Source organism: Carettochelys insculpta, chromosome 1, assembly GCF_033958435.1.
Source record: "Carettochelys insculpta isolate YL-2023 chromosome 1, ASM3395843v1, whole genome shotgun sequence".
Lineage (NCBI taxonomy): Eukaryota > Metazoa > Chordata > Testudines > Carettochelyidae > Carettochelys > Carettochelys insculpta.
Genome location: NC_134137.1, coordinates 172823901 through 172848397, shown reverse-complemented (window position 1 = coordinate 172848397; position 24497 = coordinate 172823901). Strand labels below are relative to the sequence as shown.

The following is a 24497-nucleotide window of genomic DNA, read 5'->3' as shown; positions in this document are numbered from 1 at the left end:
TAAGAAAAATTATGGAGAACCAAAGGATGTAATTTACCAAGATCCAAATATATGCCTGTTGGCTGAATTTCACTAGGTGCGTAGTTGAATCAGTAAGGAAAATGAAGCTCAGCAGATAGGAGGTATGCTTCTTGTTTCATTGGCAAAGAGTGAAGTGGAACGCAGATCAAGTTGAGTAAATGGCACTTTGTTAAACCTTGTTCCCTGCTCTGTACATGTGGCTGAGTAGCTTCCAGCCAACCTCCCTGCATTGCCTGTCCTACTGGTGTCTGGGTAATGGAACAATTGTGGTTTTGATAACTAGGTGTCTACAGGTAAACTAGACAATTAGGTCCATCAGTGGCTATTAGCCAGGGTGGGCAGGGATAGTGTCTTTAGCCTCTGTTTGCCAGAAGCTGGGAATGGGCAACAGGGGATGGAGCACTTGAAGATTAGCTGTCCTGTTCACTCCCTCTGGGGCACCTAGCATTGGCCACTGTCAAACGACACGATGCTGGGCTAGATGGACCTTACGTCATCTATAACAGGAACACGGACCCTCCAGCTCCTATTCCACTGAGAATGATATACCTCTTTCAATTTCTTGTAGGGCTTGTGTTTGCTTAAAACGTTTTACCACATTAACTAAAACCCTGGCATGGGTGCAGTCATATTGTTAAAAGCTCATTTACACTGTTACAGCAGAATGGGAAGGATTTACACTATAGTGGCACATTGTATACGCTCATCCCTCATTAAACAAGTACTTTAATTACAAGTACTTGCTTAAATGAGGGATACATACACTCGCCTTTGTTCATTAGCTGAGTGAACTCTGAACTCCCCCCCCAATACGAGCCTTACCCTCCTCCCCGCGGCCCCAACCCACCACAGGCTGACCCCCCCCCGTCCCACAGCTCCGCCCACACACCCCACAGCCTGGCCTGATCCCCTAACCCACCCCTCCAGGTAAGTTAAGGACTTACTTACCACTGGTGCAGCCCAGAGGAGTTGCCAGTACCTCCAGCTGCACACGTCAAAGCGGCTCCGGCCACACAGCGGGGTGCACGCAGCCATGCAGTCAGGCACCTCCAGCCATGCTCTGAAGCTCCCCCCAACACCCGCCAGCCCTGCCTGCTCCCCGTACATCCCTCAGCCCAGCCCCAGCCCGCTCCCAACACTCCCTTGGTCCACAGCTCCCCACACACCCACCACCAAGCCTGCTCCTAACACCCACCACAGCCCAGCCCCCCACACCCCTCCCCCCGGTACTGCTGGTGCAGCCCAGTTGAACGAGCTGCCACTTCCTCCACCAGAGCCGCCACCAGGTTTTAACCCTACCTCCCGCTCATGGCCCCAAACTGCCCCCCAGCCTTTAAACCTCCCCAACCCTCTCCCGCCCCCTACCCAAGGTTCACTTACCTTTCAAAAGCAGCACCACATGCTGTTATTCCCTTGCCCAGTTAAGAGCACTAGGAACCAATCAGAGACTTTAACATGTATTTAATGGCAATTTAAAGTCCCTCTTACGAGTTTTTGCCTACGAGCAGAAAGTCGGGAACCAATTGTGTTCGTATAGCAAGGAATGAGTGTAATTATAACTGCATCCATGCAAGTAGTTTAACCAATATAACTATTTTGTTATTAGTGACAGAGAGGCAGCTGTGTTAAGCTGTATCAGAGAGGTAGCTGTGTTAGCCTACATATTCAAAAACAACAAGAAGTCCTGTGGCACCTTATAGACTAACAGATATTTTGGAGCATAAGCTTTCGTGGGCAAAGAACTTCTTCATCTGATGAAGTAGGCCTTTGCCCACTGTGTTAATCTGTATTCTATCAAAACAAAAAAGCAGTCAAGTCGCACTTTAAAGACTAACAAAATAATTTATTAGGTGATGAGCTTTTGTGGGACAGACCGCTACACTTACGTACATGCTTCTAGTTTCCCTCCTGCATGCATGAGATGATCGATTGTTTACAGTCAAGCCCTGAGAAGCAATCCCATCTGCTCTGATCCTACTGACAGAGATCAAAACCTACAAGATCTCTACCAAACATTCATAAACCTTCAATTACCCACTGGGAGAACTGAAAAAACAAATCTACAGGGCCAGACAAATACTCAGAAGATAGGCCCCAAAAAGCCAATAACAGAACACCACTTGTTATTACCTACAGCCCCCACATCAAACCACTGCAATGCATCATTAAAGGCCTACAATCTATCCTTAATCAGGATGCCACACTCCAGAAGGCCCTGGGTGACAGGCCTGTTCTTTCCTATAGACAACCTCCCAACCTTATGAGGGTTCTCACTAGCAACCACAGGCTATACCACAATAATACTAACAGAGAGAAAGCTGTGCTAGTCTATACACTATCAAAACAAAAATCAGTCAAGTAGCACTTTAAAGACTAGCAAAATAGTTTATTAGGTGAGCTTTCATGGGACAGACCCACTTCTTCAGACCATAGCCAGACCAGAACAGACTGTGTCTTAAATATTGAGTCTGTTCTGGTCTGGCTATGGTCTGAAGAAGTGGGTCTGTCCCACGAAAGCTCACCTAATAAACTATTTTGCTAGTCTTTAAAGTGCTACTTGACTGATTTTTGTTTTCACAATAATACTAATCCTGGAACTTTTCCTTGCAACAAGCCTCATTGCCAGCTTTGTCCACATATCTATTCTGGAGATACCATCACTGGACCTAACCACATTAATTAGAGAATCACAGGCTCATTTTCCTGTTCCTCAACTAACATCATATAAGTCATCATGTGCCAGCGATGCCCACACACCATGTATATAGGACCGACTGCAAACAGTCTTCCCAAAGAAGGAATGGGCATACAACAGACATCAAAAATCTACAAATACACAAACCTGTCAGCCAACACTTTAATGGAGTGGGCCGTTCTGCTAAAGACCTGAAAATTTGTTTTCTACTGAAAAGGGACTTTAACAACCGTCTACAAAGGGAATGCTCAGAACTAACATTCATATTCAAATTTGACACATTAACACATGGTTTGAACAGGGACAGCAATTACTTGACCCATTATAAAGACTTTTTTACATACTTTAATGTTTTAAGTCTTAATTTCCCCACCCCATACCTCTCACCCCATCCCTCTGCTCTTCTGATTTTCCAACCTTGGTAACAATTTTTCTGATTTCCCAACCTTGATAACAATTTTTTGGACCTCTGTGCTTTGTATCTTGAGTCTGTTCTGGTATGGCTATGATCTGAAGAAGTGGGTCTGTCCCACGAAAGCTCATCACCTAATAATTTTGTTAATCTTTAAAGTGCTACATGACTGTTTTTTTGTTTTGATATTTTGCTATTAAATCACAACCCTAAATGACAAAATTATACCAATATGACTTTTCAGTGTAGAGCAGACCAAAATTTTAATTCTTGTAAAAGTGTTTATTTTGTATGTTTGTTTTTAATGTATTGTACAATATTCTTGGGTTTCAGGGAACCAAGCATGATGCTGGATAGCAAAATTGTGAATGCTGGTGTTATCTGAATAACCATTCGTCCTATGACATTTTTCCTGTTGTTTTGTGGGAAAGCCTTTTTCATTCACATTTAAATGACCCCATATCAACCATAATGGAATTTAACGAAACATGTTATTACGTTAAATATGGGCTGACAAATGTAGCAGATTTCACCACAGAAAGCAATTTTTCTGGGAAGCAATAAGTACTCAAAATAGGACTTTTAAATGGAAATACTTCTTAGGGCTTATTTATAACTTTATTCCAATGTGAGTATAATTGAGATTCAAAAATTGGGTCAGGTAGTCTTAAACCAAGAGCTAAGTAGCATATAAATGCTTTTCATTTTCTATAATATTTCCAGATACAGCAAAATCTAGACTTGGGGTGGCATAGTTAAATTAGTTGTATTTCTTTCTGAAAACTAGAATTAATGTGAAACTGCTGTTGTCTTAACAAATATTGTGCCTTTGTGTTTTGGTTTGTTAATATTCATAGATACACAGTTATGAGTCAGAATATGCACAAACCTTCCCATTTTTGGTTTGATTTTATAGCCTGAAGGGGTTTTTAAAATCTGTTTAGTTTAGTTTAGTGAAAATAATTGATTTTTTTAAAAATTCTGGGAAGTTGTACAGGAATCAGGTGTACCCAGTTATCTTGAATGCACTGTACTGTCAGCAACTGTTGTCTTCTGCAGTCATATTTCTATATACCTCAGTCCCAATGCAAAGTCCATGGAAGTCAATGCAAAGACCACTTACTGACTTCAGTGGGCTTTGGATCAGGCCCATAAACCAGCTCCATTAACAAAATCAAATTACTTCTTCGTGAGATGATGTAATTTTGATTTTCATGAGCTGTGGTCACTGAGGAGCTCTGGGGTGAATTAGCTCCCAATCCAAATCACATAGACAAACTTCTGTTGACTTCATTTGTCTTCAGTGAGCTTTGGATCAGGACCTCAATAAACTAGTTTTAATTCTGCAATCTTTGAGCGGCTTGTTTCGTGATTAGCAAGAGGGCTCTACTACACGTCGGTGCTTATAACATGAAGATTTACATTACCTTGTACATGGTGCTTTATAAATCACAGTGATTAAAAGAATAATCTGTCTATTCATCAATACAGATGCTGAGTTGTTTGGAGCATATGTACCATGACCTCGGCTTGGTGAAAGACTTTAATATCAACCCCACAACTCTGAAGCGGTGGTTGGTAAGGATTTATTTAAAGTTCCCAGTATTTGTGATTTTTCAAGCAGAGCTCTAAGTCCTGTGTACGCTTCCTCCTGGCAGTAGGTCCATGCACACGAGTAACCCCATTAAAGGCAGTGGGAAGTTTAAAGTTAAGCACTTGTGCCAGTGATTGCATTATCAGGCTCATGGGGGACATGTTGGCTACGTCTAAACTTGCCCAAAACTTCGAAATGGCCATGCAAATGGACATTTCGAAGTTTACTAATGAAGCGCTGAAATACATATTCAGCACCTCATTAGCATGCGGGCAGCCGCGGTGCTTTGAAATTGACACGGCTCGCCACCGCGCGGCTCGTTCAGACCGGGCTCCTTTTCGAAAGGACCCCGGCTACTTCCAAGTCCCCTTATTCCCATCTGCTCATAGGAATAAGGGGACTTCGAAGTAGCTGGGTCCTTTCGAAAAGGAGCCCCGTCTGGATGAGCCGCACAGCTGTCAGCTGTGTCAATTTCGAAGTGCCGCGGCTGCCCGCGTGCTAATGAGGCTCTGAATATGTATTTCAGCGCTTCATTAGTAAACTTCGAAATGGCCATTTGCGTGGCCATTTCAAAGTTTTGGGCTAGTGTAGACACGGCCGTTGTATAATAGCTTTGTATTTGTTTACTTCATTTTCGATTCTGAGCTTTCTGTGGACTCACTGTGACCAAATTTATTCCTCTCAGGCCTGCTGACAAGAGGGGACAAAGGGGGCAACTGGCCTGGGCCTGGCGATTCAAAAGGGCCTGGGGCTACCAGCATCTGTCATGCTAAAGCGGCAGCAGCAGCAGCTGGCACCGGGGTCCCTTTAAATCACCACCCAAGCCCCGCTTGGTGCACTCCAGACAGTACTGATGGCAGACGGCCTCAACCTTGCCCTTTCTTGAGGCCCTGTCATTTCTAAGAGCTCATGTCCCCCTACGCGCACACAAACACGTACACACACACCTTGCCCGTCAAGACTGGGGAGACTGGAGAAAGACTGGCTTCTGCGTGTGTTTGTAGATGAAATGACTATCACTTTCTTGCCTTTCACGATCTCAGAGTTGACCATACAAATTATGTCCAAAATGAGCTTTGTGCCCTCTGTGTGTTCCTAAGTGGGCCTCTGTCCCCAGCCTAGTGTGGCAGACTTGGTGTTGTCTGCTCAGTAGAGATGCAAAACTAAAGCACGGATGGTGCATCAGGAAAGGAAAAGCCAACTATTGCCTGCCTACGCTACTGGGTGAGGCAGATAATGCTTATCAGGAAGAGAGGGACAGCTCACAATCTCCGCCCTCAGATTGCTGTCACTCATGTGGCTGGAGAAGAATCCCCTCCCTGCTTTTCAGTGACCTCAGTGCTTGTCAGGAATTCTGTTGATAAATTCTTTACAGGGAGCCATATCTAGGCTTGTCTGCACTGGGTTTTTTTTTTTTCAGGAAAACCCCTTTTTTTCTTTAAAAAAAAACCAAAAACAAAGTGTTCACACAGCCAAGCAGGATAATTTGAGATAAGGTAATCCCTCAAAATTATTACTCCAGCTCTGCAAATGGCTTCTTCTGGCAATCCCTCCTTCCCCCGCGTTCAAGGTCAAAAAGGAATGTGTGTGAACAAAGCAGATTTATTATTAGCCCCTGTGAAGGTTCCTTTTGCAATGCTGTGGCTGTGGTCTGTGGCTGTAAATGAGAATGCTCCACGTTGTACTGCTGTGTCTGTGTGAATGCAATTTTCCAACACTGCTTATTAGCACATGGAGATAAGCAGTGGGGTTTTTTTGTGCCAGTACTTGCCAGTACTGAGTACTGGCGCCTCGACAGCTCCAGCCATGGGAATGGCTGAGGGAAAGGGGCAGGGAGCTGGTTGAGTACCAGCTCCACTTTTTTTTTTTCTTTTTTTTTGAAAAAAGGCTCTGGAAATGTTGAAAAAAAAGCCTGCAGTGTAGACATAGCCTAGTTCTCCTCACATAAAAGGCGTTGCTGGCCTTCGTGTTCTGATTTTCGAAGAAGCAAAAATGGAGAAAGATGTGGGGCTCCTTATGTCTCACATGCTGACATGGAATGCCTTGAGGGAGAGAGGGAAGTGATCTTCCCATTTAGAAACAGCTCTATAGCCCTTAACTGTTTTTTTCCCTCTTTTGTAGCTCTGCATTCATGACAACTACAGAAACAACCCATTTCATAATTTCCGACACTGCTTCTGTGTGACCCAGATGATGTACAGTATGATCTCACTCTGCAATCTCCAGGTGTGTCTCTTATTTGTTCACATAGCTGTCTGCATTTCTACCTCTATCACTAGATGAATACTCACCCACTAGGCATCATGAAACCCAGGACATTTTCCTTACAAAAAGGACCATCATTGTATTTGCTCCTGGTTCATTAATTTATTGAAAACAAGCAAACAGGAAAGCAAACAAAAATGAGGAAACTCTATGATAATTAGTTACAGTGGAAAGAAAGGCTGTCCAATGGTTGGGAAACTAGCCTAGGGCTTAGGAGACCTGGGTTAAAGTCCCTTTTCTACTGCACATTTCCTGTGTGACCTTTAACAAGTTACTTAGCCTCTCTGTGCCTCAGTTCTCCATCTGTAAAATGGGTATGATAACACTGCCCTATATCCCAAGGGTGTTATGAAAATAAGTACATTAAGATTGTGAGATGTTTAAATGTAACAATAATGGGCACCACGTAAGTGCTTAAGATAGGTAGGGTAGGCCTGAGAAGTTTAAATGAATATCTGTAACCACACGCGCTTCACCAAAAATTTATCTGAAACTCTGAACCTTGGATAGTCCCTTTCTAGCTCGCTCCCCATGAAATGACTCCCTGAAAAAGCCCCAGCCCCTCTATTTCTGCCGATCAGTACTCCTTCTGCTTTGCTCCGCCTCAGGAGAAAAGGACTTCCCCACTCCGCCTCTGTGATACTCTCTCCAGAAGAAAGTCATGCAGCAGTTCTGCTTTCTTTCTCTTTCTCCAGAGGCAGCAGCTAAAGACAGAACTCACTAGTGTCTCTGCTGAGCGTTCCTTCAAACTCCACTCAGTCTGGCTCTTCCCAAGTATTCCCACCATCTCCTAAAGCTGCTGAGCTAATTAACCCTTTTGCCCTCTTGTGCTCCTGCAGGGCTTGATGCACCAGGGAAACGTTAGGTTCTCCGGAAGTTTGAGAGGATCTGCAGTGGAGACTATGCCCATTCTGATGGGAGGGTCGGCATGCCGTAACTGATCTTCCAGAGATTGATTTTGACACATGTGAAGACATGGCAAAGTCGATCTCTCTAGGCTCAGCCATCAACTCCAGGCTGACACATAGAATAAGGGATGTCGGCACGAGACCAAAGATCCCTGATCTACACTAGGGAAGAAAGTCGATCTTGATGCACCCATTCTAGCTATACAAATGACATGGCTCGAATTGCTGATCTAGGATTGACTTTGATCCCTGGTGTAGGCCAGGCCTAAGCGAGTTCCATCACCTATCAGCCACCCAAAGAAGGCAGGAATTCTACCATCTTCCTCAAAAGAATCTGCCACTGCAGATCAGTGGTTGGGGTGTTCATGGGACAGGGTGAAGAGACTTTGGCTATGTCTACACTACAGAGATCTTCTGGCAAAACTTCTGTCAACAGATCATGTTCACATACAAAGTGGATCAAAAAAGCGATCCATTCCATCAACAGAGAGCAGACAGACTCCCCAGCTGTCTTCACTTTCCTCCCATCTCTAGTCAGTGTCAAAGATAATGTCAACCCACCCTCAGTTAATGTAGATACTGGCGCTATTTCTAAAGATCTGAGTCTTAACCTCTATGTCTGAGACAAGAGTAAATCTGGGACAAAATTCCATTTGCCTCCTCCAAACTGCTTCTATTTCATGTGTCAAAGCCAAATCTGAGTCATTTATTGCTGCAATGAAGAGTGGAATCTTATTTCTTGTCTGCAATCAATGTAATTAATGAATAATGGTTAATTTTACACAAAAGGTCTGCTTTTCTGAAAACTGAATGTGTTAGGGAAAAAAAGTATGGTAAGACACTACATTATTGTGTTTCTTTTCTATTTCAGGAGAAACTTCCCCAAATTGATATCTTAATTCTAATGACTGCTGCAATATGCCATGATTTAGATCATCCAGGATACAACAACACGTATGTGCCCCCTTTGTTACATGCAGATCAGCATTTTCTTCTCCTGTCTGGAGCAGAGAGTAGAGCAGTTGTTGGATCTACCCACATTGTTCTATTGTTATGGTCAAACAGACAGAGACACTATCGGTTAGACTATATGCAACAACAGCCATTAGCTCACTCAGTCCTGAGCTAAGACTGATAAATGCTTGGAAGGAAAATGGCTCCCTCCAATTTTCTCAGAAAAAAGTATTTCCATTAAAGAACACTGGCAGCTAGAAAGCATCTCAGGTCAAATTCTGTAGGTAATTATCCTGTGTAGCAGAAGGACGGTCATATGGTTGAGGCTCAATTGTATGTGAAGAGGTTTTGGTTCTTTTCCCAGCTCTGCCCAACACTTCTTGCCTGACCTGAAACAAAGCACTTAACCCCTGTGTATTTCCATTTGGCCATCTGTACAATGGAGATAATACCAGCTAGCTGGCAGGGGTGATCTGAAGGCCATTCCATAAATGTGAAGCACAGTGCGAGCCTCAGGTGGAAGGAGCTCTCGAAGTGTGTAGTGTTATTACTTGTGTGTGCTTGTATGAAGTATACAGAAATTCTAATTCACTTGTATTGAGCTAATTACATAAGAGCCTGGTCCAATCTGCATGGAGATCCTTGAGACTTTTTTCTCTGACTTTCCTGGGAGTTAGCGGGAATCAAGCCAATAAGCTTCAAAATCTAGACAATTCCTCCCTGTTCTCCCCTATATGTTTCAAGTGATTGATAGAAGTTCTGTAATAAAAAAGTAAAGAATGAGAGTTTATGTAGAAGTATCATCATTTTCTCAAGTTTTCACATTTAATATTTCCTGTTGCAATAATTTATTAACTAATGAGTTATTCAGAACAACGTACAAAAACAAGCAAACAAAACCAATGTCTAACATGTAATGTGTGATTTTAAATACTGGGTGCAGGTCACATGTGAGACCTCACTCTTTTCCTTCCCAACAGCTACCAGATCAATGCCCGAACTGAGCTTGCAGTGCGCTACAATGACATCTCCCCACTGGAGAACCATCACTGTGCTGTGGCTTTCCAGATCGTTGCCCAGCCAGAATGCAACATTTTCTCCAGTGTCACCCAGGAACAATTCAAGCAGATAAGGCAGGTATGAAGCAAGAGAAAGAGGCTGTGGCATGCAACGTGCTCTTGAAAATGCAATGTGCACAAATCTACCTTCTGCACAGTCCAACAGAATGATCCCATCAAGAGGCTAGAAGTGTATCATCTCAGACTGGAAGAGTTTCTACCCCACTGCCAGCGTTCCCACTAATTTCTTCCATTGGGGAGTCAGTTTTGCTATGTTCACCAAGGCCTGTGTGGATGTGCACCTCCATTAGACACACATGCTGCTGGCTGTGGCACACTGCTAATCAGCTGGGCAACGTCTAAATCTCTCTTGGGTGGCTGCCCAAGAGCTCATCTTACAGGGAACGCTGCCTACTGCAGTGAGTCGACCTCAGCTGTGCAACTCCAGCTACATGAATAATGTCGCTGGAGTGTGGAGTTGATACACCATAGGTAAATTTACTGTGGTTTCTACACCACACGGGACACTCTTCCGTCATCTTACCTTACTCTTCTCATTTGAGGTTGAGTACAGGGGTTGACTGGGGAATGGCTTGCGGTCAGTTTGGTGGCTCCTCACTAGACCTGCTAAATTGACCACCACCCTCTAATGGGCCATCAGTACAGATCCTGTCTAGAGTTTAGAGGTAGCCTCAGGTTACGTCTTGACGACAGGGAAGAGCAACCCTGCCACAGTGGATCTTCCAGAGCTGGATTAAGCATGCCTACTGAGGAGGCGCTAAATCAAACTTACAGGGCACCCCCATTGACCATGGTACTCCTGCTCCCCGTTAGGAGTAAGGGAAGACCTCCCTTAGTGGAGACAGTGTAGAAGCCCGAATTAAGGTATGTTGAATCTAGCTATGTAATTCATGTAGCCAGAATTGCATGGCTTCATTCCACCTTTCTCTGTACTGTAGACCTGCCCTCAGAGGTTGTTTCTGCACATGCCACTTTCTCTGAAAATTTTTGGGAAGAAGGGGCCTCCAGAAGGAGGACTTCCTTCAGGAAGAACCCCCCAGGCGGCCGCACTTCTAATCACGCCATTTTGGAGTCCGGAAGAGTATCTTCCGGACTCCAAATCACATGTCCTTATGCTAATGAGTTGTCAGGAATTTACATGTGCACCTCATTAGCATATTTTGGGCTGTTTATTAGCATGACACTTTCAGAGAAAGTGATTTCTGAGAGAGAGAGATTTCTAGGCTATTTTTCTAGCAACTCTTGTTGGGCTGCTGAGTTCACCTTTCTTGGGTACTAATGGGCAAAGTTTGACAACTAAACATATACTCTCTGTGTAGAAATTACATTATGAAAGGAGTTGTTAGGGTGTGACTGTAAAACAGCCAACTTGCTCAGATGCTGGTAACAGCTAAATTATTAGAAGAGCATTTTGGAGTTCAAACTGGAGAAAATTTGTCAATACATAAGCAAATTCACTTCCTGCATATTTTATTATCTTTTAAAAAAATCATTGCTGTTAAAAATATTTGAGTTTACACAAAGTTTCAGCCTTTGGAACTCATCTCTTCTTCTGTTTTGTATAGTAATGAAGCCCTAATGATAAATCTTCTGCCATCACAATATTTTCCATGACAGTGAACTTAGGTGTAATTCCCATATCATTATGGTTAAAATTCTTCCCTTCACTCCATGGATGCAACTCCCATCCATGATAAATGAAAATGAAGAAATGAAAAAGCTTTGGCCTCAGTATCAAGAACTGACCTTTTAGTTTATTTCTTTGTCCATTTTGTGTTCATATTAAAAATCAAACAAAGCTCAGAGTAAGTAGCAGCAATTTCTTCAAGATATACACAAACCTGTACATGGTTTTTGTTCTTTTATGTCACTGTGAATTCTTTAAATAAATGGTTTAGTTTGTCAAGTGGCCACAAGTATGAAAGTGCTTCATTCACTGGTGCTGATGTGATACACCTGTTCTTCTTGTGTTATATTATAAGGGACGGGTGTTAATTTAAGCATGTTTGCTTACACAGCACTTGCTAGGCCTTATGTGATGTTACATTGGTTTATTGTTATGTGTGTTTTCATAGGGGATGATTACGTTAATCCTGGCAACAGACATGGCAAGACATGCAGAAATAGTGGAGTCTTTCAAGGAAAAAATGGATAATTTTGATTTCTCAGATGAGGAACACATGACCTGTGTAAGATCATGTTAATCATTTTGCATTAGTGTGCATGCTTTATGGTGATCTCACTCCATTCTGAAGTACACTGAAGTTTGGGCTGCTCGTGCAAGTTACTGAGTAGAAGTAGTCAGAATTTTTCTGTCAAAATGGTTTTTTTTCCCAGCAGAAGAGGCATTCTCTGCACATTTGAAATGTTCGGTGTGGGGAAATTTTTGGTTTTAACAAGAAGAAATCCAAATGAAATAGTTTGGTTCAAATTCTGAGCTAGGGCCCCTCAGCATAGTACATAAGTGCCTCACAACACTCCTGTGAAGTGAGACTCAGGGAGCCTAAGTGACTTGCCCCAGGTCTCACAGGATACCCTTAGCGGAGCAGAGTATTGAAACCAGCTGTCCTTAGTCCCAGCCTAGCTACCTTGCTATGGAACCATCCTTCCTCCCCGTTTTGGGTGGCACCGCAAGTGGGTACCAAATACTGCAGGGGTATGTGTGTCCCAAAACAACGGTTTCCATCAGCCCATTAACAAAAACATGAGTATTTCTGTAGGGCTTTATCAAAGCTTTGGGGTGTTTTGGGAAAAACAAAAAAACTTTGCTCCATCGCAGGAGCAGCGAGCACTTGATATAAAAATAGTCTAGATCCTCTTTCAGATTTTGACATCCTAGAGTCATCGGAGCAAGACATAATCACTGAATCTGTCCAGATGTAAATTCTTAGTTTCATTCTTGTCTCCATGGAAAGCCTCACAACCTTACTTTGCGCTAGACCCAGTCTAGTTGCTATTAACTCAGTGTCAATCTTTCCATTAATGAGTGAGAGATCCAGCCTCTACAGTTTCTTCCCTCCAAGAATGTCAAAGCACTTTACAGTCATTCATGAGGCCTCCCAAGCCTCCCATGGAAAACCAAGGCACAGAGGGGTTAAATTACTTGCGAAAGGTCATATAGGAAGTGTGTGGCAGGCAGGACCAGGAAGAGAACATGTCTAGATAGGAGAATGAGGCAGCAGATCAACCTTGTGCCTTAGCCATAAGACTATGATTCCTGTCTGAGATCACTCCCCTCTGCCTCTCTGAAAATGGAAGACTCGTGGCTTACAGACAGACAAAGAGGCAGACTTCTATATTACTAGAGTGTAAAAGTATTTTCATCTTTCAGTTGAAGATGATACTGATCAAATGCTGTGATATCTCAAATGAAGTCCGCCCAATGGAAATCGCGGAACCCTGGGTAGACTGCTTATTAGAGGAATATTTTATGCAGGTAAGAATGAGACACAGATATATAATAATAATAATAAATAACTAATAATTAGTATTATAATAATTTTTATTTTAATTATAGCTGCAGCTGCCTGATGATCTTATAGGGCATTACAGTGCCACGAGAATGAGGAGGTTTCTTTTGCCTGAGGTGACAGAAGCATGGCATAAAACAGTTTCTCCAGAATAAAAGTGACTGTAATTTGTAAGACAAATGACAATAACAAAGTAGAAATGCTAGTGTCATTGGTATGCAGCTTGTTATCACTAACAGGACGGCCTTGTGAGTTTATTTGGCATGTGAACACTTGTCAAGCTAAAAGGACAAGACAGGTGGGTATTGAAAAAAATCAAGTAAAAGGTAGAATTAAATGGAACAAGTTTAAATTAAATCTGTGATGATATGAAATGACCAAATCTGCACAGGATGAACTTTTGATTTAAAAATGAAAATATCTGAGTTTTTTGCAAAGGACACCATCACATTAGTTAATCCTGTAAAATCAATTTATATTCTCCAAACAGGTGCTTCTGTCTGCATTCCCATCCCTCTCTAGAGTGGTTTCTTGTAGTATAAAGCAATGTTAAAAGTAACAGCAATCCTCCCCTCCAAGCTATCCATGCACAATGCAGCAGCTGGCAGCGTGCAAAAGCATGGCTTTACTGTGATTAGAGGAACAAAACTCCAGTGTTTTCTTCTCTCTTTTTTTAAACATTTTCCCTGCACTGAAGGAAACAATTTGACCAAAAAAAAAAAAATTAGGTTTATCCAAAGCAAAAGGCTTGACAATAGGGAATCTTAATGACAAAGAGTTAGAGGCATCTTCAGCATCTTTATGTAAGGTAAAATCAGTGCTTTTAGTGAAGGTATGCCCTGGTACAGCATACCACCAGTGTTTTTCAGAGCGGGGCCAGAGCCAGAGTCCCTGCACCATTCAGCAGAGGGGGGCTGGAAGCCAGACCCCCTATCACCCCTCCAGCAGCCGCAGTCATGGGAAGGGAGTCTGAGGGGCAAGGATCCATACCAGCTTCTCTTTAAAAAAAAAACTGAATAAAATAATCTGTATATGCAGTTTATTGTGTTCCTTGCCCTAACAGATGACACACAGTATTAGAGCAAGTTTGACAGATGAGAACAAATGCTGATAATGAAGTTAAAGGGGTGTCACTTATTGGCAATTTCTGTACCCCTTTTAATATCTATGCACTTACAGAAATAAAGGCTCAGACAGTCAGCTGATTGCAATTACTGTAGACCCATTTAACTTAATGGCGCTATGCTAATTAAAAGGTACAGGTTGAATCTCCCTAGTCCAGCATTTTTCTCATCCGTCAACATCCATAATCTGGCATGATTTCAATTAGCTAGATGACCACTTATCATGGGTGTGGCAGAGTTTCCAATGGTTCCCTAAAGTGGGTTTACACCCACCAGCCCCGGCTCTCAGTGTTCTGTGCTGTTATTTAGCTGTAATTTACCCCTAAAGGTCTTCTAAGAGCCCATTAAGCAATGGAAGCATTGGTAGTGCTGTTAGACAATATTGACCTCTCATGGTCTACCATCTAGCTAACTAAAGTCATGCCAGATTACAGATGTTGCTGGACAAGAGACTGCCGGAGTAGAGAGGTTCAACTGGTAGCAGAGACCTGAGCTCAAACCTGCCCTGCATCCTGGCTTTGAGGTGGGGTGTCTAGCCTGTTCCCATGCTGAAACATCCATGCTGCTATTTTTAGTGCTCTAGCGCAAGTCACGTCAATGTGAGTCACTGTGAGGTTGGCTCCTGACTACATGCATACCTTATGGTCTTGTTACAAAATGATACTTTTCTATACATGCAACATTTGTGAAAATCCAAAAGAAACAACAATAAAGAGGGCATTAAAACAATAAGGTTCAGCTTCTAACATATATGACACACATTTTCCCGTTCAATTGCTGTTGTGTCAGACCCCACCGAGGCGTAAGTATGCAGTATGGGTGATCTAGTTACCAATCTGAAAACTATTTGTGTTCTGCAGCTCTCACAGTCTCCCTGTTGATAATGACATTTGTTACTGTTGAATCTATTCTAGAGCGATCGAGAAAAGTCTGAGGGACTTCCAGTGGCCCCTTTCATGGACCGAGATAAAGTGACCAAACCAACAGCACAAATTGGGTTCCTTAAATTTGTTCTGATCCCAATGTTTGAAACAGTAACAAAGGTAAGTTACCAAGGTTCTGGGAGGCCTCCTGGAGCTGAGAATTTTGATTTTGATCAACGTTTCATAAGCCAGTGACACCTCTTATTACTCCATTTCTGCCACTTACAGGTAAATAGATATTCAAAGAAATAAGATCTTGACTTTCCTTACTTTTGTTTAGCTTTTTCCAGAAGTTGAAGAAGTGATGCTCCAACCTCTTTGGGAATCCAGGGACCACTACGAAGAATTAAAACAACTAGATGATGCTATGAAAGAGGCAAGCGATGCCTACCTAAAACTGGGTGACATTTTTCAGTCAAATATTTAATTAAATTTGCTCAGAAATGCAGAAAGGAGTGACCAAAACTATTGGTGAATATGGGTTGAATTCAGCAAATAGTATGGGCCAAATAAAAAAATGTTTAAAACTTGAAAAAAGTCCAAACATTTTATTTTGGATTTTTAAAGGCAAACTGTTTTGACTTTTCATGGCAAAACATTTCTTTTTGAAATCAATCTCCACTTGTTTAAAATTTTATTGAAAAGGGTAAAACACCTGAAAAAGTAACAAAATGGAAAAAAATAGTTTCACTCACATATATTTTTTGACACAAAATGATTTTTCACTCTATTTGTTTCAAGAGGTAAAACCAAAAATCAGTTCCAGTTCAAAACAAACTGATTTTGTGGATTTGAACTGAAAAAAAAAATTATCCTCTAAACTCTTAACATACACTTTTGGATGGTACTAAAACGTGAAAAGGACAATTTGAGTTCTTCATTGTGATTATATTTGTGTCCTTTGATGACATACACCTGTAGTCACCTTTTCTTCATATATATTTGTAAAGCACCCTGCATATCTATGGTACAGGATAAACCATCATCAACAACATGAGAACGAGCAAGAGAAGCAGTCACAATACCTAACTGTAGAAAAGAAAATGGGGGGGAAAGGGTCTGGGTGCACAGAATGAATAATTAAAAAGAGCCTGCAGAAATATTATCAGGTGACGTTGGCATTGCATGGGGAATTGCTCCTTCTGCTATATGCCTACCATACAATACAATTAAAAAGATGACCACATTCACTCCTTGTATGGCCCAGGTTAAACAGGTACATCTGTCAATAGTATTTCCCAGCTGTCTCTCCCTATGGCATGGAAGATCAATGGGAGCTTTGATGATATCCAGGCCTCAGGTCTTTCAGCTCTCTCTGACCTGCGCCAAGTCCTTTTCAACACTGCGGGCAGGAGGATCACAGCGCTGTAGTGCTTGACTCTGTTTCCATTGACTTCAGTGACACCAAATGATGCCCTTAGTGCTCACCCTGTAACCTCTACTCCTGAGTTATCTCCCTCTGAGGTCAGAGTTAAAGTTCCTGTTTGTCTCGTCAGGATGCCCAACAGCAAGTAACCCAAATTCACTACCTCCAACCAAATCCAGCTTCCTTAAACAAAAGCAGTTGATGGACACAGGAGAGAAAACTGAGAACAATCAGAAAATAAATTAGGAGTGTGAGTAAACTCATCTAGGTGGGTAAAAGCACTGATGGGGAGCACGGTGCCGGTACAATAGAAGCACGGGTGGTGGATAATTAAGGCAAGGGATGCCACTGCCTTCCCAAATAGACCAGAGAGGCCCCACCCACAGCTCGCTGGGAAGGCTGGGGCACCGGCTGCGGTGTGGCTGCCTCTCAACCAGTCTTCTGGGCAGCTGGGAAGGCCGGGGCTGCTGGGCAGCTGCCCAGCTGCTCCCCATTTGGGGCTGGGGCCAGGGCCAAGGCCAGGGCCCCAGCTATGCAGCTGCCCAGCTGCTCCCACGGCTAGCGGAACAGATGTGCAGCTGCCCAGCTGCTTTTGGGGTCAGGGCTGGGGCCACGCAAATGCCTGGCATATCCTGGGGCCAGGACCAGGCATGTTGACCAAGCTTTCACTGTGTTTTAAAAACTATGGAAATGTTACTTAGAGTATAGTTAGAAAAATGTTCCTCAGTCTGCCTTAAGATGCTCCCTGGCCGTGTCTACACTAGCCAAAAACTTCAAAATGGCCATGCAAATGGCCATTTCAAAGTTTACTAATGAAGCACTGAAATACATATTCAGCACCTCATTAGCATGCAGGCGGCTGCGGCACTTCGAAATTGACGCGGCTCGTCCAGACGGGGCCCGTTTTGGAAAGGACCCCACCTACTTCGAAGTCCCCTTATTCCCATCTGCTCATAGGAATAAGGGGACTTCAAAGTAGCTGGGGTCCTTTCGAAAAGGAGCCCCATCTGGACGAGCCGCATGTCGGCGAGCCGCGTCAATTTCTAAGTGCCGCGGCCGCCCACATGCTAATGAGGTGCTGAATATGTATTTCATCTCCTCATTAGTAAACTTTGAAATGGCCATTTCAAAGTTTTTGGCAAGTGTAGACATAGCCCCTATGATTTAGATCAATAGCAACCAATTTCTGGAAGTGTGTGTGTGTGTGTGTGTGTGTTTTATCTCAAAGTCCTTTTACCTTTCCACGCTCTCCAATTTTAATGATCTTGCTGTTAGCAGAGTAATTCTTCCCTTTGGATGTGAAGGTGAAGAGGGTATCCAACTCTAGACACCATTGTCTCAGCCAGTATCCAGTAATACAGTGTAATTCTTCCTGTTGCACAACCTGAGCTAACTTTTCATGTAACAGCAATGAACCTCCTTCGTGGTTATACACTAGCTCTTCTATTTTGTTTTGGCTTTTCCTTTCTCAATAGTAGGCATCCTTCAGTCTACGATCGCGCCCTTCATAGTTCCATTTGGGATCATCATTTGCAGCGTCGACTGTGACTGTGAAGGCCCACATGAGAGTGACAGTCCTTGCTGCATCTGTTGCATGCGTAGTGGGTGGCTGGCAGGTCCTTACTGTGCTTTCTGTGGGCTCACTTCTCCTCTGCTAGCTGTCTGATCCTCATCTCACCCTTCTGAAGGCCCTTGTGTAGTTCCTGCCTCCATCTGCTGCGAGGTCCCTCTTACAAACATCATCGTAGCACAATTGGGGGTGTCTGGGAAGTCTTTTGCCAGAGGCTAGCGTCATCTGCGAACAGCATATCTCTGATGAGGACTTCCCGCACCTTAGACTTAGCTTTCAGCCTTGCACGATTAAACAGTTTCCCATCAGATCTTGTGTGCAAAAAGATGCCCTCTGTTGAAGATCCAAAGGCATCCTTCAGGAGGAGGGCAAAGAGATCCCGAACAATGTCGGAGCAAGGACGCATCCTTGTTTGACACCGCTCCTGATGCTGAAAACATCCGATAATGTGCCATCATATTGGATGGTTCCTCTCATGTCTTCATGGAAAGACTGGATCATCTTAAGTAACCGTGGTGGACAGCCTATCTTGTGGAGCAGTTTGAACAGTCCATCCCTGCTGACCAAGTCGAAGGCCTTGGTCAGGTCGATGAAGGCAATGTAGAGTGGCTTCCTCTGCTCCCTGCATTTCTCCTGCAGCTGCCTCAGAGAGAAGACCATGTCAATGGTAGATCTCTCTGCACCGAATCCACACTGTGATTCGGATACACCCTCTCAGCAATCTTCTGGAGTCTGCCGAGGATGACACGATCGAACAGTTTACCAGTGATGCTTAGGAGGCAAATTCCACGGTAATTGTTGCAGTCGCTTCTGTCTCCTTTGTTCTTATACAATGTTGCAATGTTAGCTTTGCGCATATCCTGTGGAACCTCTCCCTCTCTCCAGCACAGGCACAGTAGCTCATGTAGGGGTTCCACAAGGGTGTCCGTGGCACACTTGATTACCTCTGGTGATATACCATCCTGGCCCGGGGACTTTCCTACCACAATGCTGTCGATGGCTTCTTCAGTTCATCCACAGTTGGTTCCTGATCCAGTTCATCCATTACTGGTAGGAGCTCAATGGCATTGAGGGCTGTATCAACCACAATGTTCTCGCATGAGTACAGCTCGGAGTAGTGCTCAACCCAGCGCTCCATCTATTTGGCTTTGTCAGTGATGACTTCACCAGATTTGGATTTCAGAGGTGCCATCTTCTTCTGGGTGGGTCCTAATGCCTTCTCGATGCCCTCATACATTCCCCTGAGATTACCAGAGTCAGCACTGGTCTGGATCCTGCTGCATAGCTCGAGCCAGTAGCTGTTGGCACAGTGCCTGGCTGTCTGCTGTACTGTTTTTCTGGCTGCTCTGAGTGCTTTCAGGGGACTCTGGCTCGGTGAGCGTTTGTACTCCAGGAGTGCAGCATGCTTCTTTTCGATGGCTGGAATCATCTCATCGGAGTTAGCTTTGAACCAGGCATTTGTGTTGCTAGCTCTTCTTCCAAACACCGACAAGGTCATGTTGTAAATTGTATCCCTCAGATGCTGTCATCTGGATGTCACATCGGCACCCCCAGGGCTGCTGCTCAGATTTTCCTCAAGGGTCTCTCTGAACTTTTCAGCTCTCTCTGAGTTTTCTGTCTTTCTGGCATCAATGTGGAGCCTTCCACTTGGTTTAGAGTGGTACAGCTTCTTAGGTCTCACCTTGAGTTTGGAGCAAACTAGCGAGTGGTCTGTATCACAGTCGGCACTATGATAGCTGCGTGTCAGAGGGATGTTATCATGTCTAGCGACGACCACGTCTAGTTCATGCCAGTGTTTCGAGCGTGGGTGTCTCCATGACACTTTGTGCTGTGTCTTGGTTTGGAAAAATGTGTTTGTGATGCACAGATTGTGGCACGTGCAAAGTTCAAGAAGACGCTGTCCGTTTTCATTCATTTTTCCCACACCGAAGTGGCCTAAGCAGGAAGGCCATGAGTCACGATCAGCTCCAACTCTTGCATTGAAGTCACCCAAAATGTACAGTTGTTTGCGAGCAGGTATTTGCGCTACGGCAGCACTAAGCACATCATAGAACTTGTCTTTTACTTCTGGTGTGGCGTACAGGGTTGGAGCGTAAGCGCTGATGAGGTGGACAGGACCAGCGCAAGTTTGAAGTATGATCTGAAGGAGTCTTTCTGATCCACCCATGACTAATTCCACCATTTGTAGAAGGGTGTTTCTGATGGCAAAGCCAACACCATGCTCCCAGGGTTCTTCTTGGGCTTCACCCTGCCAGAAAAAGATGTAGTCCTTTTCCTTTAGAGATCCCGAATCTGCGAGTCACGTCTCTTGCAGAGCAGCAGTGTCAGCTTGGATCTTCTTTAGTTCCTCATTGATGACAGCGGTCTTTCGGATGTCGCTGATGTCCTGAAGATCTTCAGTCAAACCTGTCAGCATGGTCCGCACATTCTAGCATGCAAGCTTAAAACTTTGATGGTTTCCTTTTCTTGTTGATTTTCTTATTGGTTTGCCTGGTGCTCAAATTTCAGTCACTTGTCAGGTTTGGGAACCTTAAGCCTCATGCACCCAGTGCGGCAGGTGAACTGTGGCGGGACAGTACCCTACTGGCTGGGGGCTGCCCAGCTTGAGGCGGGCGGTGTCTGTCCAGTGAGATGCGATGATCTTTCCCACCGTCGAAGGCAACCCCCTGGCGCTCGTTCTCTATGCCAATCGAGCAAGAGCTTATAACCGGTATGTCTTACCTCCCATGTTGGTTCAATGCTGTTAAGTGATGCTGGAGTACCTCTCCAGGCACGAGCCTGGGCAGGTTTTTTTTTGGGACCTTGGGCTGCCCAGACACCAGTGTCCCCCTTTCGGCTTTACTGATACAGTCCAAAGGAGAGGATAACCTCTACGTCTGGTACCAGCTCAGCTGCAGGAGTTGCCGGGTCAATGCCAGAAGTTGGCACAGAGCTGCCTTAGGACTCCCCTCCGGATTTTCTGTCAGGGTTTACTCCCTCAGCCTTGCTCCTTCTCAGGATAACCCACAAGGCAGTCGGGTTTCTCAATAATTGTAAGAAAACTGATCTGCATTTAATACAAAAAATATCTAATTTCCTCCAGAGACATTGGATCCACAGGCTTGTCTGCACTGGGGAGTTTTGCACTGATGTAATTTGCACTACTTTTGCACTGGTGAAAACCTGTTCTGTACCTCCTCTGCACTGGGGTAGAAAGAGGATTGCATTACTGTAGCTTTCTTGGATTTGTCAACAAGGTTCATTACACTAGTGCAAATTGCTTGTTTACCATAGAGTAGCATGTCTGCCTTGGGTGCAGTTATAGCCTTGTAGTTACATTAGTACAAAATACCCCTGTGTAGACAAACCTCAGAAAGAAACCTAACCAACAGGAATTCCCCATACATCTTGTTAGCTTATTGATTCCATTTCACACCTCTTTGAGAGACTGTTTGTCATGCAAGTGAAAATTAGTTTCCAAGCAGGCTCATCATTTCACAGCAAAATATACAGAGCACAGTATTCCCCTGTGTACCGCACATGCAGTTTATGTCACATGCCCAGGGTGCTCGCCCTCACATGGTTACTAACAGAAAGTGAAAGTTTGCCTCTGGTGGCCTAGGAGTGTTGATATGGGAGAAGCAGATTTGTTTACCAGAGCTAGGCCCTCACTCCGTGAGCAGTGGTGGTTGTTGTTTGCCGTAGCACCACTGTGTGCCAGGGACTTTCCAAACGTTTAGGAAGACCAGATCGTTCTCCAGGATTCTAATTGCGGTGGGAAATGGACAGGACCAGTGCACAGGCGTTGCGTGGGGAGCGAGGGGTTATAGAATAGAAAAGAACAGCTTGTGGAAATTCCCAAGCCTATCACAGAAACATGACGTGTGATTTAGTTGGGGCTTGTTGATACTTTGGGTAGGGTGACCATCCATCCCGTATTAGGGTTGGCATCCCTACTTATTTTTTAAAAGGGACTCATTGTCCCATATTGGGCCCTCCCTGCCGCTGACCTTTCTCTGAGCCTTGGCGAAACAGGCGAGCCTTGGCAGCTGCCTCATCCCTGCCGCTTCCCTGGGGATCAGGGAGTGCCTGTGGTGCGGCTTTCCCGGGGCTGGGTTGGTCGGGGAGAGGTGTGGTGACTGTGGGCTCCCACCAGCTGGGACTTCCCCAGGGCTGGGAGGGTGGGGGGCGGTGGCTGCTGCTGCTGTGTTCCTGGGGCTCGGGGAGCACTGGCGGCTGCTGCTTCCCTGAGGCTGGGCGGGGGGGTGGCTTCCCTGGGGCTGTGGGGGGAAGGTGACAGCTGCTTTCCTGGGGCTCGGGGAGCACCGGCGGCTGCTTTCCTGGGGCAGTCGGGGAGGGCCAGTGGCTTCCACCTCATTCCCAGCTCCCCGGGGTTGGTGGAGCTGGGAGGAGCCACCTCTCCCCCTCATATCTCCCTGTCCTGTACTGGGGACATGGAGATCTGGTGGCCCTAACTTTGGGATATTTCAAACTGAAGTGAAATTTTATACTTAAAATGTAAAGCTGTCAAAAACCGTTTCTATGGAAACTGATCGAGCCATCATTACAGTATATCAGCACAAGGAGTTATGGTATAATGAAAACTGTAAACTCAGAAATGCCATCAAAGAACAGCAAGTAGCTAATGATCTCAGACATTAACTCAACAGATAACAAGAAATACTGAGATGCACTCCCTGCAGACCTCATAGCTGGGCTGGCTGCAGCAGAGCCTGTGATGAAGCAAATTGGTGCATCTTATTGCATTAGAAATTCAGCTGTCACTTTCTGAAGGATTAGTGATCGGCTATCTGGGGCCATCTGCCCATGCTGTGTTGATGGTGATGTTTGTTCTGCTTTCCTCCTTTTCCTAGTTGCAAAAGACAAAGTGTGAGAGTTTGGCAACTGAAAACACAAAGAAGTGAATCGAAAAACATGCCGAGCTAAACAAAAGTCACAAGGTGTGTTTGTTTTTTTAAAAAATATTTTTAAAGTAGACACACATGGACATAAGATGGCGCAGCTCAGCTGACTTCAGTGAACTCGTCCTTTCTTGTGCCCATAGAGAATTTAACTGGAAGTCCATAGACATAAAATGGAGTTTTAACAACTGTCCTGTGCTGGAAATTGATTCACAAGATCACAAAAAAGTCATTCTGATTAAAGTACCAGATACCTTTAGGCAGCCATACAACAATTACAGAATAGTCTAATTAATCTTTGTATCCTAATTTTTATGGGTCAGTGGGTCTAGTAGCACATGCTTTGTTTCCCTAGTGACATTTCAGAGATTATGACCTAACGTAGTGTATTATCTATATAATCTTCTGAATTTTGTTGTGTTTAGTTGATATTTAATATATTTGATCTGATTTTCCCTTCTGTCTCTGAACAGACCTGATGAGGCCTTAAAGGTTGGTTGTGTTCATGGAATGGCCTGATGCCACTAAGTATCATGGGAACCTTCAGCCCAGAGAAAAGATGGCAGAAAGCAGCTGCAACCACGCCAAGAGTGTATTTTCTAGGAGTTGTAGCTCTCTCATGGATGCAAAAATGGGAAACTTTGTACAGGACTTTTTTTTTTTAATTTTTCCACTGGTCTTCTAAATAATATATTCTTATACAAAACTGGGTGCTGTGATTATTTGCTTTCAGAGCTGTGTATATAAAGAACTGCTCCCCTACAAAAACTGTTTTAATAATATGTATGTGGAGGGAGGGGTGCGGTACTGAATTTTTTAGCGGAGCTATTTTATAAACATTTTTGTGTGATGTAGCATGTGTCAAAACAGCAGGAACGGAAAGATGCTTTATTGTTCATGTATGGTCATGGAAACATTAGGAGCCAAATCCTAACACACACACTCAGGACACTAACACTGACATTGCTACTAAAGAAAAGTGAGCAAAAAGTGTGACTGTGGTGCTCTGGCACTGTTGAAACACACGACCGTATCTGAGAAGCAATGTATTTACTTGGCCTAGTCCCTCACACCCCATTAACTCTGCTGAGGGTCAGACTGTGCTTGATCCCTGTGCAAGAGCGCATGAGAGGATAAGAGATAAGCAGGGGGCCCAAACAACTTGCTGGGCCCTGAACAAGGTGTGTGTGGGCGGGGGGGCGGGGGTGAGCTCCA

General features: G+C 44.2%; 1 protein-coding gene across 1 annotated transcript in view; it reads left to right on the top strand.

The window, feature by feature from the left end:
• Positions 1–23963, top strand: part of PDE9A (phosphodiesterase 9A) — a 105506-nt gene extending 81543 nt beyond the window's left edge. Inside the window, exons 10-19 of the mRNA XM_074983411.1 lie at positions 4620–4706; positions 6844–6948; positions 8767–8849; positions 9830–9986; positions 12004–12117; positions 13260–13364; positions 15437–15565; positions 15726–15821; positions 23235–23321; positions 23756–23963. Coding sequence (XP_074839512.1) covers positions 4620–4706; positions 6844–6948; positions 8767–8849; positions 9830–9986; positions 12004–12117; positions 13260–13364; positions 15437–15565; positions 15726–15821; positions 23235–23285 — 927 coding nt within the window. The 3' untranslated portion in view covers positions 23286–23321; positions 23756–23963. The remainder of the gene's footprint in view (positions 1–4619; positions 4707–6843; positions 6949–8766; positions 8850–9829; positions 9987–12003; positions 12118–13259; positions 13365–15436; positions 15566–15725; positions 15822–23234; positions 23322–23755) is intronic.
• Positions 23964–24497: the final 534 nt, after the last annotated feature.